Source organism: Barbus barbus (genome assembly GCF_936440315.1).
Source record: "Barbus barbus genome assembly, chromosome: 21".
Classification (NCBI taxonomy): Eukaryota; Metazoa; Chordata; class Actinopteri; order Cypriniformes; family Cyprinidae; genus Barbus; species Barbus barbus.
This window is the reverse complement of record NC_136749.1, coordinates 15,658,987-15,679,554: the sequence shown is the minus strand read 5'-3', so window position 1 is coordinate 15,679,554 and position 20,568 is coordinate 15,658,987. Positions and strand designations below refer to the sequence as shown.

The window sequence follows — 20,568 nt, the reverse complement described above, 5'->3', positions numbered from 1 at the left end:
TCTCTCTGACTATCCCTCCTCTTATCTCCACGTGCCCGAGGTTCTGTCCATCCTGCCAGAACAGTTGTGGCAGAGCAGTCTGTGTTCAATTTCATCCATTTTTCATAGCTTTTCTCCTCATTGTTTTCCTTTTACAATTAGATCTCTCTCCCACAGTTGCTAGAAGCCATAGTTTTAAAATGAGTTCATTACACAATAACTTTCAAGGGGGTTTGCTTTGGGGGTTGGAGGGCTGACATTTTGGATGGCAGCCCCCAAACATAAAAATGACTTGTTTTGTCTGTTTTAGCTTTTACTTCTGAACGGTCTGCATATTTACATTTATATTCACTTAAAGAGTGGTTTGTGATCTTGCATTTTTCATCTGATGAAAAATACAAAGTTTCAATTCAATAACTTTCAAGATGAACTTCATGAGTCAGCTGTGTGGTAAATGTATTCATGACATGCAATTCGATTTAACTTACAAGAACGATTTTTAGTCCCGACCAGATTTTTATGCTGCATTATTTTAAGACCACCCCAACCTTTGGTTTTGATTTACACTGGGGGGATTTAAGCTTAATTTCCTGAAGTCAGACCACCAAAATGTGAAAATCCTCCCTCTCTGTCTCTCTCTCTCTTGCTGTCTTTCACTTCCTCTCTCCCTGTCCAGCTGGAATTCTGATTAACGCGATAATTTGTCACCTGCTGCCCTAATGATAAACCTCTTTTTTTTTCTTTCTTTTTTTTTTAAATCATGCAATGCTGGTTCTTCCTTCCTGTCTTTGTTCTCTCTGCGTTTTTTTGTCTTTATACTAATCTGCTTCTCAGCAGACCATGACTCCCAGCCCCCCCCCCCCCCCCCCCCCCCCCCCAGTCCTATTCATGCCCGTGTTCTTAAGTCTGTTTTGTGGGCGTATGTGTTATCGGCAGTTCTATCGGTGCGACGAGCTGTATTGTATCTGTTTTTATGTTGGTGTCTTTGAGGCAGAGATGAATTAGTATTCTAGCTAACCTTGAAAGTCAGTCATTATTGTTCTGCCCTTGTTTGTCATTGTCTTTGGTATGAACAGACAAGACATGTGCATTTCATTATTACATGCCACACTTATTACATGGAATAGACCTTAGGGTAGTGCCATATTTAATTTTTGAGTGTGTTCAATGGACTGTTTTGTTTCACAACATACAGTTTGTTCAACTGATGAAATGTCTTACTTAAAATAAACTTCAAAAGACAAAACTCCATGTAACCGTTTTAAAAAAGTTGTGAAATTACATGACCTAGGACCTTTATATAGTGTATGCCTGGCATTGTAAAGACTGTAAGCCTTGTTTTCATCCATGTAAAATTCAGTCTAAACTGACTACAGTCTATATTTAATTCTGACTGGTCAGTCACAGCATTCTACAATCAAATATTTGTATATTTTGGTGTTAAACATTTGTACATTTGAAAATTGTACATGACCACCAATTTTTCATGCTGTGCTTTTATATGTTATCTCAGTATTAAGTCAAAGGGAAAGAAGGTAAATCCAGGAGTTCACTGGTTTCAGCAGGTAGTGGAATGTCTGAGTCAGATCTGAAAGACAAAAACGGAGATGAAGTTGTGTTTACTGACAACAGCAGCACTGGAAGGATGGCGTGAGCAACAAGCAAGTCCAAGAAACAGAGGAACCTCTTTGTATGATCATAAAAAGAGAAAGATGCAATATTACGTACATCCGATCCTCATATCCCATCCACAGCCTTAAGGAACCCCTGTCTCCACATCTGACGTTGAGTGACGGATTTTAAACAGCTATGAGAAAGTGTGTGTGATTATCTCAGTCTGAGATGGTGTCATGGATTCTATGTGTGGTCCTCAGCAGGATGTTTTATTCCACCTCCCCTCACTTTTTGTGTGTGTGTGTCCATTTTCATCCATTTTCATCTCCATTTTTGTGTTTACAGACTTTTCTGGCTCTAATCATTAATTATAGCGCTCTATCCATGACATTCTCCACTTCCCCCTCCCATTCTGTCTCTCATCTCTCTAGTTCCTGGCTCCTGCAGGTAGAGACATGTTATGTCTGAAATGCAGATAAGGGCGATTCTGCAGTTCACATTGCAGATCCCAATCTGTACCGCAGCTCGGCCAGGTTGGGCTGTGCTCTGTTGTTAAACTTTTACAATGCTTTTACTATTCACTAAGACGTAGGTGTTTTACTGCTGATTTTGGAAGGAAAATCTTTGGAATTCCGTGGAATGGATTTAAACCCTGTAGCTGAGAAGAAGTGGAAATCATATTTAGCCAAAATAAATAAGAAATAAACACACAAGTGTGATGTTCAGAGGTCATTATGGGTGTGCAAAGGCTGTGGTAATCTGTGTGACTTCGTATGGAGTCCTGCAGTCACTGCTTCCATGTGGATCTTCTCATAACAGTAGTTTACTATTTATTAATTGTTCCATCTTTAATTTTTATCACTTACAGATTTTATAGATCACTTATTACTTTGTGCCATGATACATTGCTCCTCTTTGTGTTTTATACGTTACTAATTTAAACTATTTATGAGATAATATCATACATTGTTCATATACATTTTAAAAGTATAATATTCATTAAAATAATATTTAAATGTTTTACATTTATAAAAATATGAAATATTTATAGTTAACATTTTACATATATTTCACCAATTTTCTTGATTCTCGGTGAAGGTTTTTGTGATATCAAATAGATCAGTCATGTGGGGTTTCACATTATTTGTGTTTTTTGTGATGTCTTAATTCTGAACTCTGCTTTATAACCTCCAGCAGTGTTAGATTCTAGAATCTAAAGCAATCATTGAGGACAGACCTGTATGTGACCTGACCCCACCCTAGACCCTCAGTCCTCCATCCCGCCTCTAAGGGGATACACCCTCCGCCATCAATCTCTGTCCCCTTAGTGACCATCCTACGAAGACAATTACTCCCTGCTTGTAACCTTGTTGACATTCCATTGTTGTCCTCTCCGCCCTTCAAATTTTAGGGCTTTTCCCGGCGGATTAGAAACTGGAAGCAGTTTTTTTTCTGATTTATTATGCATGTATAGATATAGCTGAACTTTGTTCGTGACAGGGATGGAAAGGGCAATAGAATGTGTTGGTTGAGTGTCTGCGTGTTAACAGACTGATAGACACCAGGTGTCTCATAATTAGATTAGCTTTGAATGTTCCACACAGATACACAGGGGAAATGCTTTGGGGGCGACTCATGTGTCTGCACTCGTCTGTCCTATCGGTTTATCTGTGTCCTATCTGTTAACATAAATTTGCATGGAATTCAAAAGTATAGATACATTTATGTATGTAGTTTGTGGAATGTTGCTGCTCACATGACGCAGAACACAGAACTGACACAGGTAATGAACGCATGATACAAACACACCTCCTAGTGCAGATAATGCAAAAACGCCCTGTACAGTAACATGATCACATGTTTGTATTTAACATGTGAGTTTGTTTTCTCGTGTGTTCGTTACAGATTAGGCAAGATGTTAAAACGAAAGGCCTTTCTGGTGCTTAACACTTACATAAACACAAAGTCGTTTTTGTGTTATGTCATTAATAAGAGTACATGAGTAGAGTAATTCGACAGTTTCCCTTGCACACTAAAATCATTCTGTAATCAGTTCACTTTAACACCGCCCCAGGTTTTCCATTTCCTCTTTCTCTCTCGCTTTGCGTTTGTTCCTCTGTAAACTTTTTCAGTATATTTTGTTTTGTTTTATCAAATATCATGGGCACCAGACGTATTATCTAAAATCATGTGCAATTGCCGTACATTTGCGAGAGAGATGCATTATTATAGTGATTAAACTGCTCTATTAACACTGTTTAACCTGTAGTGAGTTTTTGCTGATGTGCAATTCCATTATAGGCTGTTAAAGTGAGCTTGTGATGGAGAGGTTTCGAAACAATTTTAGAGTGAGAGACAACACGGACGTCTACATTTATTACGTGGCAGTCTGGAATGCTTCATTCTGATTAGTCTGTTGCAGCATTCTGCAGTAAAATGTTTTATTAACTGTAACTGCAATGTTTTTATATTTAAAGGTATACACGAACCTACCTGTTGTAGTTCTTCAGTATGTTTCTTGCAGCACTCTGTGGTCTATTTTTCACTTGTTCAAATTAAAATGTTAACTCATACTCATATTTTGTCAGTTTATACATCTAATTTACATTTTGAACTGTCAGACAGTCATTATAACTCTCGATTTTCAAAAGAAACACTCCAGGCAAAATCACACAACTATGTTTCCACTCCGCACCGTTCACATGCCCTCTTGCTAATATTTAGCATAATTAAGTTCAGTTCGCAACAAATTGAATTTCCTGCCGAAATGAAGGTCTGTAAGTACCCTTCTGCATCTATGTGTGAGGTTGTGTGTTTTAGCGTCCTCTGCGCTAGGTGACCCTATGTTTTAATCAATCAAAGTGGCTCACAAGACCTTGGCAGCTTGGCGCAGACAGGAAGACAGAAAGTACAGTAGAAAGATGAGGAAAGATGTGAATCTATGCAGTAATTGCACAGGAGTGAAGAAGTGGAATCATTAAAGGTAGAGTGTGCTGCGCTAACGGGGATAAGATGGATTAGCCGGCCATGAGCTGCATCGATCCTTCTGTCATACTCTCTGACTTGTTTACCCACTCGATACCCTGAGCTACAGAGCTAGAGACGAGCCTGTAAGACTGTGACTCGTTACCCTCCACTTACTCACGGTCATTCAAGCATTATAAAGCTAATCCGCCCTAATAGCGAAAAGAGAGAGAGAGTGAAACAGAGGGCTTGGTATTGTAGTGAAGGAGAGCAAGCAAAATAAAGGGATAAAATGGAAGAGTGGTTTCATACTAGAGGCTTAGCGCTGTGTTTTTGCTTTGAGACACTGATAACCTGTACAGACAGTCCCGGGTGATGATGGCATGTCATGTTTTGTCCCGCCAGTCCAAACCCAGCTATAATCATACATAAATCCCCTCCAAACACTGAAATACACTGATAACAAAAAAATCACTCGGGAAAGGAGAATAGCAAGAACACTAGCAATAAAGTGTAATGAAACTGTATTACCATGTTTGTTTTTTTTGTTTTTTTAAATAGTGGTATCATAGTACTAACATGGTATTCTTTAAGTACCTTACCTTATATATTATATTCTTTAAGTATTATATTATATTATATTATATCGGCTGATACGACTATCATGTTATGTTACTAAACAATAGTAAATATTTTAGCCGATATTATAAATATGTGACTCAATACAGTACCTGTAACTCATATTTAATTTATTTAATCTAATTCACATGTATAGACATATTAACCTTTCAAAGTGAGGTGAAAATGTTAATTTTAATATCCTCAATGCATAATTATATGGTTATTGTGTTTTCAGATCTGAAATCAGGCATTAAAACATTGTAATGTAAACTAAAATGTTTGATACTATTTGTAATCTATATAAAACAAATCATATATTTTCTCCTTCAAATATTTGCCATATCAGAACAAAAATACAATTCTGATATGGTCCCCAATATATTGTGCATTCCTACTGAAGTTCCTTAGTCTTACCATCTGATAGTTTCCCTGTACCATGGTACCACCACAGTACTTTTTTTTTTTGCAAAGACTAGATAAATTATTCAGATCCGCAACTGAAGAGTGAGTGAAACAGTGGAGAGGAAAGATGAAAGAGTGTGTAGCATGTGTGTGTGTAATGTGTGATTCTGACCTTTAGCCCTCAGTCTGCTGTTAGAACGGTCAACATTGTAAACAAACTCACTTTATACTGGAGACAGGCTCAGAGAAAAAAAATAAAATAGGAGAGAGGCAGAAGCAACAGGAAGAAAAGAAAATCTGGAGGGAGAGACATGAGGCAGAGAAAAAGTGAAGAGAGAGAGGTCGAAGTGAAGGGGGTGAGAGTAAGGCAGGTGCAGGATTGACTGTAATAGCATTGTGCTGGAAACAGCAGGACACAAGCAAACCCTGACCTGCTCTTCTACTCCTCTCGCTCTGTCCTTCACCCTCTATCCCCCTTATCAGCCATCCTTCCTCCCTTCTTCTACTCCTACTCTTTACACTCTCCCTCAGATTCTGCTTTACTCCATCAGAGCTGAGATTTACACAGCTCAGTGCGTCTTGCTATCTTTTCTTCACACACACACACACACACACACACACACAGACTGCGATCACTACAGCGGCGGGGCCTCCAGTAAGTGGACCTCATGAGATCGCCATGGTGTTTTCTTTCCCTGTTTTCACGGGACCGGTTTGACAAGACGACTCTTATTCTACTTCACCATGGAGACATGCAATGTTACGATAACACTCTCCCTTAATCCTGTCGGATTAACACCGTATCATTTGATTAAATTTTCGCTCATGGCTGAAGCTGTTAATATACGCATTGCAGATGTAATTATGCATAGTCAATCTACGTTTATCGCTCGGTCCACAACAGATGCTAATTTTCTTATATGCTTCCCTCATTACCTTCTCTTCCCATTCTCACCAACCTGGAAACAGGAAAGGAATACTACAAACCGATTCCAAAAAAGTTGGGACACTGTACAAATTGTGAATAAAAACAGAAAGCAATGATGTGGAAGTTTCAAATTTCAATATTTTATTCAGAATACAACAGATGACATATCAAACGTTTAAACTGAGAAAATGTATCATTTTAAGGGAAAAATAAGTTTATTTTAAATTTCATGGCATCAACACATCTCAAAAAAGTTGGGACAAGGCCATGTTTACCACTGTGTGGCATCCCCTCTTCTTTTTATAACAGTCTGCAAACGTCTGGGGACTGAGGAGACAAGTTGCTCAAGTTTAAGAATAGGAATGTTGTCCCATTCTTGTCTAATACAGGCTTCTAGTTGCTCAACTGTCTTAGGTCTTCTTTGTCGCATCTTCCTCTTTATGATGCGCCAAATGTTTTCTATGGGTGAAAGATCTGGACTGCAGGCTGGCCATTTCAGTACCCGGATCCTCCTCCTACGCAGCCATGATGTTGTAATTGATGCAGTATGTAGTCTGGCATTGTCATGTTGGAAAATGCAAGGTCTTCCCTGAAAGAGACAACGTCTGGATGGGAGCATATGTTGTTCTAGAACTTGGATATACCTTTCAACATTGACGGTGCCTTTCCAGATGTGTAAGCTGCCCATGCCACACGCACTCATGCAACCCCATACCATCAGAGATGCAGGCTTCTGAACTGAGCGCTGATAACAACTTGGGTTGTCCTTGTCCTCTTTAGTCCGGATGACATGGCGTCCCAATTTTCCAAAAATTTTGATTCGTCTGACCACAGAACAGTTTTCCACTTTGCCACAGTCTATTTTAAATAAGCCTTGGCCCAGAGAAAACGCCTGCGCTTCTGGATAATGTTTAGATATGGCTTCTTTTTTGACCTATAGAGTTTTAGCCGGCAACGGCGAATGGCACGGTGGATTGTGTTCACCGACAATGTTTTCTGGAAGTATTCCTGAGCCCATGTTGTGATTTCCATTACAGTAGCATTCCTGTATGTGATGCAGTGCCGTCTAAGGGCCCGAAGATCACGGGCATCCAGTGTGGTTTTCCGGCCTTGACCCTTACGCACAGAGATTGTTCCAGATTCTCTGAATCTTTGGATGATATTATGCACTGTAGATGATGATAACTTCAAACTCTTTGCAATTTTTCTCTGAGAAACTCCTTTCTGATATTGCTCCACTATTTTTCGCCGCAGCATTGGGGGAATTGGTGATCCTCTTGCCATCTTGACTTCTGAGAGACACTGCCACTCTGAGAAGCTCTTTTTATACCCAATCATGTTGCCAATTGACCTAATAAGTTGCAAATTGGTCCTCCAGCTGTTCCTTATATGTACATTTAACTTTTCCGGCCTCTTATTGCTACCTGTCCCAACTTTTTTGGAATGTGTAGCTCTCATGAAATCCAAAATGAGCCAATATTTGGCATAACATTTCAAAATGTCTCACTTTCAACATTTGATATGTTATCTATATTCTATTGTGAATAAAATATAAGTTTATGAGATTTGTAAATTATTGCATTCCTTTTTTATTCGTAATTTGTACAGTGTCCCAACTTTTTTGGAATCGGGTTTGTACACCAGCTTAACTATATACTGGTTGACAGGAAAGCAGGCCCGGGGATGTAGAGTCAAACATCAGCAGCCTCAGGGATTGGAGTCTCTCTCCCTTTCTCCCTCCCTCTGCTTCTCTCTGCTGCCAAAACCGAAGCTCATTAGAGGAAAAGGATTCCTGACTAAATAGAAAGGGGCTCCTGCCAGACTGGGTGAAAGATGAGGGAGAGAAAAAGAGAGAGAGAGAAAGCATGTAGAATGGAGGACAAAATTATTAATTAAAATGATCGGCACTTTTATTAAATGAGGATGTTTTTTTTTTGGGGGGGGGGGCTGGATTAAACAATCAAAAAAATAAATAATATATATATATATATATATATATATATATATATATAGTGCTGTCAAATGATTAACCATGATTAATCGCACCCAAAATAATTTATTAATTAAAATTATATCTCATATAAATATATTTAATGCATAAAAGTAACATATTTTTCTTAAATATATACATGCATGTGTGTTTGTGTATTTATATATACACATAATAAATATACACAGTATACACATTATGTAAATAAAGAGTTTTATTTTGGATGCGATTAATCATTTGACAACACTAATATATATATATATCCTGAAAACACTGTAAACCCTGGTTAATGTTCTTATTTGCATATTTATGTTTTTAATATATATTAATAACAATGTTTTAATAACATTGATTGGACAAATACAGCATGCAACAAGCATATAACCTGTTTTCTCCATTTGTGAAATGTCATCCTCCCAGTTAATATGTTTGACATTTTGTACAGGATTCCTCAGACGTTGAAGCTAAACACAGTGCACGAAAGTTTCTGTGACTGTACAGACCTCATGAATATTTAATGACGCATTGTATCATTTATGATTGGCTGTCTAACACTCTCGCGCTGCATTGTTTCACACTGTACAGTTTTGGCAGAGCAATTCAGCAGAGCTATATACCCCAGGGTTAGAAATGCTGCCAACCCCCTTTAAAAATTACAAATGTGAAACATTTTTGAACCCAGTTTAAAACTATCCTTTACCGCAAGGTTATGTGTATTGTGTAAAATGCTACTTAAACAAAATGTGGTATACTGCATAATCATCTCCATATCTTTAAATTTACTCAAAAACATTTCCTTCTCTAATTTAGATTTTAAGTTATTCTCTTTTATAAAAGAAGAAGAGTGAAATTAGTTATGTGGGCTGAAGGGTTACACTTCTGTTTGTTAGGATCTTCCTCAGTTTACAGTAAGCTAGTCAAATTTACTTGGACCGGTGTGTATATATGGGGTTTGTATGCCAGCCACCCCGCCAATCCCCCCAATAGCCCCTCCAAAAGTCACCCGCACCATTGTCCAGTTAATTAAGCACCTGAGTGTGAGAAATGTGGAGCTTACGGAGGGAAGGAGGGTGAAAGAAACCGGGAAAGAGCAGACAAAAGGAGAAGTGTTAACTGAAGTCAGGAGACTAGAATTAAAGCTGACATGGGCAGCAGAGGGCTGGAGGAGGGGACATGTTTTTTGTGTGTGGCCTGCTTGAAAGACCTTCGTATGAACTTAAGTTCATAACCACCTGCAAGAAAACAAGGAGAGGAACTAGTAGAAAATGACATCTTTTAATATCTCAAATGTTTCACTAAAGCATGGAGATTAAAAGAAGGTCAAGTATTGTTAATGATTGTTGATAATAAAGAAAAAAAATCTTTATTTTTGAATTAATCAATTCTTCTTATGAAGGGATTTCAGGAGAAACAACAAGAGACAAAGACAAAAGTTGATACTTCAGTAATAGGTTATTGACAAAGATGTCCAAAGGATGTTATGATTTCACCTTTATTTTCATTCCTTAGAAATCTATTTCCCGCTAGAACAAAGCTCTGTTGATTTGGTCTCATTTGAGCCAGGATAACCCCTTTTCCTTCTGGTTATCTACACCCTAAACACACCACTGTGTCTGCACAATACTGCTTACAATCATCCCTCAGAGAAAAGCATGCTGCACAGAGGGAATGCTGGGACAGAGAGAGAGAGAGAGATGGAGTGGAGAAGTGGCTCTGGATGGATAGAGGGAGAGAAAGAGAGTGAGGGGGCAGCGCTGGCTGTCCTAACCCTTTTAGCGAGATTAACTCGAGCCGTAATGTCTCTCTCACATGGCCCTGCTATTTATCTTCTGACTCAGCTCTCTCTCTCTCCCTTTTTCCTTATCCTTCTATCTCAATAATGAGTTTGGGTGGTACGGAAGAGCCTGCATTGTGGATGCAGCAGCTGTAACATTAAAACACACCAGCAGTGTGGCGGCTCTCGTACAGTAACTGTCAGCGCTAATACAACCCCTTCATCCACTCCAAGCCCGCTGCTGTCAATCAACTTATTTGTTTTATTGCAGCCTGCTTCCATTTTTTTAGTTTTTATTCCATCTCTTTCTCTCTCAGAGCTCTCCTATTTAATTCACTTCATTTTAGATGTCCATTACTGGCTGTTCCACCATTAACTGCCACCTAGCCCGACTGATTGCGCTGCCAAACAATGCATATATATGGCTCCTGCTTTAGATGCTCAATTTTTGCTAAAATAAATGGGGGGAGTGCAGACAAGCACACAGTTGGAGCATTTAGACTCCTTCCATTTAGACATCTCAGTTTCTTTTTATATTCCCCCATTTGCATCCATCTATCTTTGGGTTTTTGCACTTAAATGTAACCGCCCAACCCCCAACGTGTACCCCCTTTCCCTCCCCAAATTTCATTTTCACGTTCGGCTTCGATCTGAGAACCGGGGTTAGGAATACGGGGCTGTAATTGCACCGCCTGGGGGCCGGTAAGGTGATCGGAAGAGCGAGTGTAGTCCCTCAACATTAAATATTAACTCTTTTTCATCCCTGCCTCTTTGCTGACATGCCCTAATAAGAATCCCATCTCTTCATTTTTGTCAATGTCATGTGAGTTTCATTCCAGTCCTTTAGAGGCGATTTCAAATCGAGTTTCCCGAAACAAGTAATTTGAAACTTTTGAGACAGGCCCTAAGATTGCGCTCCATCCTTTCTTGTTGACCACATAACGAACTACAATCGGATTTATATGACATACATCATATATTGATAGAATTTGTGTCATTTTGGCAAACAGATACGCTTCTATTTTTATTTCTGTAGTGCAAGCTCACATTTCTAAGATAGAGCGGGATATTTTCCTCTCTTAGGCATTCGAACCTACTGAAAAACTAAGTAAAAAAAGAATAAAACATCAGCTGTGTTGGCTGCAGAGGACATATTTTGTCTAAATTATTAATTCAAGATTTGCAGCATAACCTTCTTAGACAAAATGCACCAGCCTAACTAACCAGACTATAAATTATAGATGCATAACAGTATCGGATAGCTTTTAATATATCTTGTACATAGATTTAATGTAGGATGATGAAGTGCATGCTTAATAAACTCTCATCTTTTATTTATTCATTGTACAGATCATCATAATGCGATCCGCTCACTGTTATTTGTGTAAAAGTAGTTTCCAACGTGTCTTTTCTCTTTCATGTCATGTAGTCGTTTGCGGCGGGCCTCAGATTGAATTTGTTCGACTCGTGACGCTGTTGTCAGGACGACTGCAGTAGTGGGGTGGAATGCCGGGAGAACAAAAGACAGAGCGTGAACTGACCTTGTAGCCTACTTCACACTGTTTATCCTCAGAGATCAAGAGACGGAGACTCTTTACCTATTTATAGGAAAAATAGAGACTATATCATTGAGAGAGCAAGGGCATGGAAAATATGAACTTAAAGTCAATATGAAATCATGTTTTTACTTTCTTAATGCACATTCTTGCTTTTATTGTGCACAATTGATCAGGTATTCCAGATGTTTGTCTTTTATTCAACACTTGTTGCTGTGAGATACAATGTGTCTGTGCCCATCAGACACTACACAATTTTTCACCATATTTTTCAATCTCCCACTGCCAAAATCTGCCGACTGGCTCTGACTTTCGCAACTTCTCCAATCTACAAATCAGGGCAAAAGTCTGGGCAAAATTTGTGTGGTATATTAAGGCCTCGAGCAAATCTTTGTAATTTTTAATGGACACAAAATAATGTGCTCTTTTCTGACTTTCTTTTATGCTAATGTAACTTTAGTAAAAAATAAATATACTAAAATGTATTTGAAATATATTTATTTCATGCCAAGTATACTACGAATACATATATAATTAAAACTATTTTAAAGGAAAGTACCATGAGAACAGTCTCATGTAAATTTACACCATTCAGATGACTTCAGAAATGTATCAGTTAACAGAAGTAAAATATGTTGCAAATAGCTATTCACAGCAATTTTAACCAAGCAAAGGTGAAAAAAAGGAATGGGTGGAGATTTGTTTACCAGAGTGAAGTGCAGAGAAGTGTGTAAGGCTAGTGAATGATGTGAAGCATGACTGTAAATATATACTCTAGTGTCATTTGTCACAGGTCCGCGGTCCCAAAATGAGAACAGAACGGCAGGGAGAGATGCATGAGGTGGAGGAATGTAGCACTCGGCGGGAGCCAAAAGATAAATTCCCGCAATCTTTTGATGTCCTGTTTTAGCAGAAGACTCTGACCACACACAGAGTCTGTAAACCTCAGTCAGTTAAACCTAAATGCTCAAGTTAAATATTCAAACCTCAGTTTTATGTCAGCGAAAGTGTAGTGTAACCAGAGACAAAAGTGCTTCATATGCGACCACTTTCTGCTTGATGGAAGTCATGCACTTGACTGAAACAGGAATTATCAATTAAGCGATGTAAAATATATTGATCTTAGCATGGAAGCTTGAAAATCAGAAAGCACCCCTTTCTTTGTTGTATAATGTCTGCATTTGGTGTTTGGGACTGGCTCACACACTTCAAGAAGTGTATGGAGATGCAAACAATGCTCTGAAGGCCTGACTAGGGAAAATGAAGTTCACATGGTTTAACTTTGTCTTAGTTTGAGGGTCTAATAGATGACTATTAATAGGGGAAATGGAAAAACTTTATTGCTTTTGTAAGTATTATATTGGTAGACTAAACAAAGTTGACTTTTAAAATTTTCTGCTTTTAGCAATTTCCTGCTACTTTTATGTCTTATTATTTCTCAACCCCAGTTTCACTTCTTATTCTTTGTGTATGTCTGTCTGTCTTTTTCTGTTCCCCCTGGTCTTTGCCTTGTGACTGAGGGTGTGAGAGAGCCAGCAGCTGCTGTTGGTGCTCTTGCACCTGTTCTTGTCTCATCATGGCAGTGATGGCTGATGTCAGGACGTACATGGACCCATCATGCCCCTCTCCACCCTCCACATCCATTAAACACACACATGCTCATAGCAGGCCTTCTGTTTGCTCATTTTGTATTTGGCAGCTTATTTGAAGATGTCAGGAAGGAAGTTCTAAATTTTCTACCCATTTCCTGTCCTGAAGTTACTTTACGCTGTATATTTTTCTTGAAGTCCTGTGAGTCTGCATGCTGAATGTGATTATATAAATCAGTTTTGTTTTTATTTTACACGTTTATATTGAAAAAAAAAGAATACTTCACCATGGTTGTTCTAAATCCAAATTATGAAAATGTCAAGCTCAAATATGAAAAAAAACTTTATTTATTTTAGACTTATTCATGCACTACTCTATTAGGTGTTTAATAATACTAATACAGTAGATATCTTTATATTTTCAGTATTTTTTTTTAAGTTTTAGTAGTTTATGTGCCTTTTTTACTAGCTTTTGAATATATTTATTTAGCTTTATTTTAATAATTAGTAATTGATTATGACTGAAATATAAACTTATTTCAGTTAGTTGTCAAAGCAACATTTCTCATTCTGATTTAGGTTTAAGTTTTCATCTAATATTTAGATTTTATTTAATTTCTGCTTCATTTTAAGAACGAAAACAATTTTATTATTTGTTTATTAGTTAAATTCTTATGAATACATGAAATAACCCAAAAGGACTGAAATGGTAAGTCTTGACATCTGCTGTCAGCATCTGCAGTAGTGAATGTCATCCAGCTGTAACTACTGATATTCCCACTCCCTTCCCACTCACTTGTATCCCCCTGGAAGTCCTGCTTCCCTGTTGCCATAGCAATAATGTTCAGCACAACATCATCACCGAAAATTGCAGCCCTCCACAAAAATCAGGGTTAACAAGGTTAACACTTTTCCTGTTTGTGTACATGCATGTGGGTGGTTGTTTTCTTATGAATATTCATGCATGATTTGTGTCTGAATGTATTTCTGTATTTCATTTAAATATAAGCATCTGTCTGCTTGAGTTAGTGTCCAGAAGCCCTACTCGAGGTATTTTTTTTTAAATTTAAAGCGGAAAATTCAATGGGTAAAAGTATCTGCTTTTATAAGCAATTATTAAATTAATTAAAGTTTAAAGTTAAACCAGAGCTTATTAGAGAATTTAAAAGCAGAAATCTGAGTACATTTAGATAGATTTATGCTTAAGAAAAAAGTATACCAGTGGGGTATGAAAAAATGAAAGTTTAATTCATAAATTCTCTGAATTTTTTCTCTGAAAAGTTAAAGGTAATATCGTATGCAGTTTTGCTTCTCAAGTGAATTGATCCTTTTTTAACATTTTCACCAGAAAAAAAGTGAATGTACTGATTAAGAAAGTGGTATTTTGATTAGATTTTTTATTGAAATCTTTGCTGTGCATAAAATCACAACTGCTCTCAAGGGTTGATTTCAGCCTGGTGTTGTTCGAGTTCTCCGGTTGTGTAAATGACAAGCAGAGGCAGTTTTTTATACAGAAACTTTGGATTTAATGAAACTGCTCAGCTGTGCTGACCTACTGTCACAAGCAGTTAGACAAGTTCATCCATTCTGTCTCGTCTGAACAGGAAGGTTATTTCGAGGACTGGCAAAAATAAAGGTTGTCCATTGTTTTGAAAATGGAAGCAAACTGAAAGTGGCCAAGCAGATATAGAAATACTGTAGCAGAGTGAAGACACTTTTAGAGCCGTGTTAGGAGGACAGATTATTATCTTATATTTTATTAATACTGTAGTTTCACTGTAAAAAGTAAAAGTTGGCTCAACTTTTTTTTTTTTTTTTTACAGTGCTGTGGGCAGCAGTGTTTCTGTTTATGTGACTATTTCTACTACCATTAAGATCAGCCACAGGGCTCCTTTGACAGTCTTTGGTTTAGTTTCCAACCACTCACACAAACACCACACGTCAAATGTGCTCTCACGAGACACACTATTCTCTCTTAGTTCATAAACTCTGTGTGGAGCATCCAAAAATGCAGTACTACTAAACTCATTCATTTTTAATTCATAGTTTTTCCCCCCACAACACAGCTTTAAGGAGTGTGAGATACTTTGTTTTTTGATCTATTGGCTATTTTGAAATGATTAGGGAGTAGGATTTTGCAAAGCAGCTATTATTATCAGCTATTAAATTATGAGCCAGACTCAAACATGCTTTGCCCATTTGAGCAGCATTCGGAGCACATGCAATAACCACTGTTACTGTTGTTTGAGCACTCAGAGAAAGGACTGAAGATGACAGGGTGTTAATGGAAAATTGAGTTTACATTTGAAGCTGTTGCCCATGAGGGAGCGATCACCTTTCCGCATGTCAGATCTGTGTGTGTTTGTATGTCTGTGTGAGTGTACTATATGTGCACTCAGTGGAAAGGTACTATATACACACCATTCATCTGTATAATACATCAATCCCTCTGTATGTGCTTGTGTGGCACCAGCCAGAATATTAATGAAAGCAGGTTATAAAGTAGAAGGGGGTTTACACTGTTAGATTAAAAATGGCACTGACTCACTCACTATAACTTTAAAAAATGTACCCATAGTGCTAAATGTTTAAATTTACACTTTGTGTGAATAACATTAATATTTGCACAGTATAAACAAGGTGCTATTTCTTGCTTTCATATACCTAGTGCAAACAGTATTCATCACTATTTAGTGTAAAAAGATTTTGCTTACATAGTACAGAGTAAAAAAAAATCCTTTTTATAGAATAAACTGGCAGCTGTGGTTGCCAGAATAATTCTGTAAAAATGCAATAAAAATGTAAACATGTTTACAGAATCCTGTCAATTTTACAGTTTAGAACTGAAATTTATGAAAAAAGAGATGTTGTTACTAAAATCTGAAGTAAATGTTAATGTTTTGAGTATGGATTAGAGGGCATGTGAATAAAAAAAAAAGATGATGATGTGCATGGATAAATCTTTAAATCAAACATTGCAACATTCTGCAAAGAATTGTATATATTTTTAATGGTGAATTTAAATTGCATCAAATCAGTTGACTGAATGATTCAGTGACTCACTCAAGATGAGGTTCACTTGTCAACACCTACTGGCGTAATGATGTAACCTGTGGAAAGTGTTATTGAAGAGTAACCACCACTAATATACAGACTAACAGTCTTGTCTGGAACATGCAAACGAGGACAAGAAGTGTTGTATAACAAGAGACAATGTGATTTTATATATATATAAGACAAAAACTAGATGTAAGAAGAGGAAAAATAAAAAAGACATTAAAAGTTGAAGTGGAGAGGCAGCTGGCTCTTTTCACAGCGGCGTCTCTTCTCCAACCGTGTGTGTGAGGACAGTATTCAGTTAACACTTTGGGGCAGAACTTGAGGCGGACTGTACATCAGCAGCCTTTGACTGTGGCAGCTCTCCTTTCTGAAGTTGACTGGCCCAGTTCTGTCTGTAACTCTCTTGCCAGAAATTGGTGGTACTAAAATGATCTATCCGTCTGAAAACTGCCTTGAGTTTTCAGAATGAAGTGTGGCGACCTGATGCGCTTCATAAATACGGAATGTGAGTGTGTGTGTGTATGTGTACGGTCTCCTCTCAGTGTGAGTGTCTGTCGATGTGTCTGCTGCTCACAGTCAGAACGTCTCCTGTCCATCTGCTTCATCACGCGCACTCTCTTTCTTTCTGTAAATCCGATTATCTTTACCACTCGCACCCACCCACATGTGCCCTTGACCGCACCCATCCAGCCCCTGCTGAGGTGGAGATTGAACAGTGGAGGCACTAATTGCCCCTTAATTGCCCCTCTGTCTGTTCAGCTGCTCCCCTAGGCAGAAAAGACGAGTGGACAAGTAGTAGGCCTATTGATCAAATCTAAGTAGTGAGAATAAAAAAGAGAATGTGGAATAGGGGTGAATTTTAAACAGTTATTATTAAAAAGATAAGACATAAAAACATTCAGTGGTTCCAGTTTTGTTTGGATAACAATCACAAACCAAGCAAGGTATCATGATATTCAGGGTTATTTTACTAAAGCCATAAAAAACATTTTTGTTAAAATAAATAAATGTTAAAAACCTTATTTTATTATAGTTGCAAAGGCAGCATTCACTTACATTTAGTGTAACTTGATGTGCAAAAATAAGTAACTGGAATAAAAATTAATAAAATTTTTAAAAAACTAATGAAATATTAATAAAATCTATAATGATAATAATAATGATTTCTAATGGATAGTTCTGACCGATGAGATTTGCTCTGAGGTGATGTCATCTAGCTGTTTTCATGGGGACATTCATAGTTCCTCATCAAACAATAATGGACATCTCAATATGTAATTTTTGTATATTTAGAGGCACCAAACAGAACCTCAAAAATAAAGATAGTTTTAACACAAAGATATAAAGATTGTTCCAAAGCACTTTTTTTTTTTTTTTTTTAAGTGATACGATTTAAGGAGCATAAAATGGTCTGTCTTAGAGCTACAAACCAGTCAACCAATTAAAAAGATAATTTAATGTATTACATTAAACACTGATTTATTAAATAGAATCAATCAATATAATTACATAAGAAATTTGCTGAGAAACCCCCAAATGCAAAGTCCTTTATTTCAGAAGTGTTAGGTTAATTAGATTATGAATAAAATGTAGTATTTGTTATATAAGTAATATAATTAACATGTTATTTATTATATAATTAATTTAAAATGTAAGCTGAAAAATTTAATGTTAACATTAAAATATTACCTTCACTTAAACTTCATTAAAAGATGCAGTGACAGAGAACATGCACTTGACTCCTTGCGATGGCCTCTGCCTTCACACTTGGACCACTCTTCACTCACAGCAGATATTACAACACATTCTATAATGCAATATATCACAACTGAATGGACTGCTAAGGCTGTCGGTTTCAGACAGGGCCATATAGAAAGTGATGGAGATGAATTCAAATCAAGGGTTAAAATGAGAAAGGAAATGAAAAAGACAAGAGTGCTGTTTTTTGACTGTAATATAGACTACAGAGGATAACTTGGTATGGGAGTTCGAGAGTTGTGCTCTGTAAATGTCAACACATACTGACCTTTGACCCCACTGTTACATACAGAGGTACTTGAAGCATTCTGTCAATCACCGGAGGAATGTCACACCCACACATACACACATAAAACTATACTAAATATACAATGTTATTGTCTGTGTATATTTATGAAAATGTTTTTCTTTATCTTTGTACAGCACATTGGGCAACAATGGTTGTATTAATTTGTGAAATAAAATGAACTGAAATGAAATGAAAATACTACTGGATTGTAGTGCATTTTTGTTTTACTATGGTCATGATGTGACTGTTCATATCAGCTCATTTCATTCTTGTTGAGTGCAAATGCGGAGCACTTCTACTAAAACAGTCGTTCTGGATCTGACTGGTGTGTTTTGGTCCCTGTGTTGTTTTTATTCAGTTTTAAAGGGAAAGTGGTCTCTTTATTTCACTGTTTCTTCTGAACTGGTTTTAACCCCTCATACAGCCTGTAATGTATAACACATTACAGGGGTCATGAGCTGTTTGTTTGGGTTCTGTGGGAGTCATGAGAATCTGTTAGCGGGTGTGTTGTTTATCAGCCAGAGGCATCTAGGGAAGAGGGAGGATCCTAGAGATTATTGTCTGTCTGGATGCCACACTACTCCTGTGATCTTTCCAAACAAGGCAACTCCATGCTCATATTACACATACACACAAAAGGACTCTTAATCTGAGTTTCATTACATAACATAAGTAGTCTGAGATTGGAAGACATTTTGAAAAACATAATTTACGGAATAAGTTAGTTTGGTGAGTAGCTCAAAACTGTGCCACATTAGCTTTAATATTTATAGGTGTTTGTTTTTCGATCAGAGGAACTATTATTTTCACGTAAGATTTAAAATGTTTGCTACATGAAAAATCTAGTGAATAAATAATCAAGGCATGTTTTTCATAGTTATATATATATATATATATATATATATATATATATATATATGCTTTTTATGTGCTCATCTACAATGCTATTCAAATGTTTGGGTCAGTAAGATTTTTTTTTTCTTCTGCACGCATGCTTTAGTTGGTCTAAATTGATAGAAAAACATTTATGTTTCAAGTTTTTTACCAGAAGTTTTTCTTCTTTTGAACTTGGCAAGTGTAGAGACTTTAAAATATCTTTAATTCACATATGCCATGTATAAATCACATATGCCATCTGCATAATAATAAAAAAAAATATCTTTAAAGGAACACTCCACTTTTTTGGAAATAGGCTCATTTTACAACTCCCCTAGAGTTAAACAGTTGAGTTTTACCGTTTTTGAATCCATTCAGCCGATCTCCGGGTCTGGCGGTAGCACGCTTAGCTTAGCATAGATCATTGAATCGATTAGACCATTAGCATTTGGTCATCAAAAATAACCAAAGAGTTTCAACAAGATTTTCCATTGGTCTTAGTACACGAAGTAACTACAAAAGAGTCAAGCTTTAAATAGGAAAATGATTTTTGATGACCAAATACTAATGGTTGCCTTTAAAATAATTGAAAACACATTGAATTATAAAATATATCGCCCAGTCCCACTGTGGACTCCCTAATATGCTCCTACTACCCGATTTCATGAAAGCACAGGGTTATCGACAGTCTTTTTTTCTTTCTCTCTTGCACCTGGTTCTGTGCAGCTGGGCTTCATGTTTGGAGGCAGCGGGAACACAATGACTGTTTCAGTCTCTCAGCGTGTGGATCATTTCTCACTGCGTGTGACTCCGAGGCTGCTGCAGTGAAAAGCCGTCTGGAAAATTATTATGAGTGTTGTTCACTGCCACCTATCGAGCCCTCGATCCTTCCCGCCAAAACCAAGTCTAACTGTCCAGTAAAATAGCCATCATTGCTATCACACATGTAATTTTTTTGTCTCTTTTCCCTTTTCTTTACAGTATGTCTGGCTTCAGTCACGGTCAAGGTGACTCCAGAGGTGGAAGTGATTAAAGGAGAGACTGCTAAACTGCCTTGCAGCTACACCACATCTGCACCAGGTGCTGCCATTGTGGTCCAGTGGTTGATTGTAAGTACACAAATGACTTTATAAGAATATACCATTTTTTTTTTCCATATGATATCTTT

General features: G+C 37.3%; 1 protein-coding gene across 2 annotated transcripts in view; it reads left to right on the top strand.

Annotated features, from left to right (window-relative positions):
- The window catches only part of bcam (basal cell adhesion molecule (Lutheran blood group)), a 53,467-nt gene that overhangs the window by 17,391 nt on the left and 15,508 nt on the right, over positions 1-20,568 (top strand). For both annotated transcript variants that reach the window (XR_013785668.1, XM_079444787.1), the window contains exon 2: positions 20,382-20,509. Coding sequence is in view for 1 of the 2 variants with exons in the window: in XM_079444787.1 (XP_079300913.1) it covers positions 20,382-20,509 (128 nt within the window). In the remaining variant the exon portion in view is untranslated. The remainder of the gene's footprint in view (positions 1-20,381; positions 20,510-20,568) is intronic.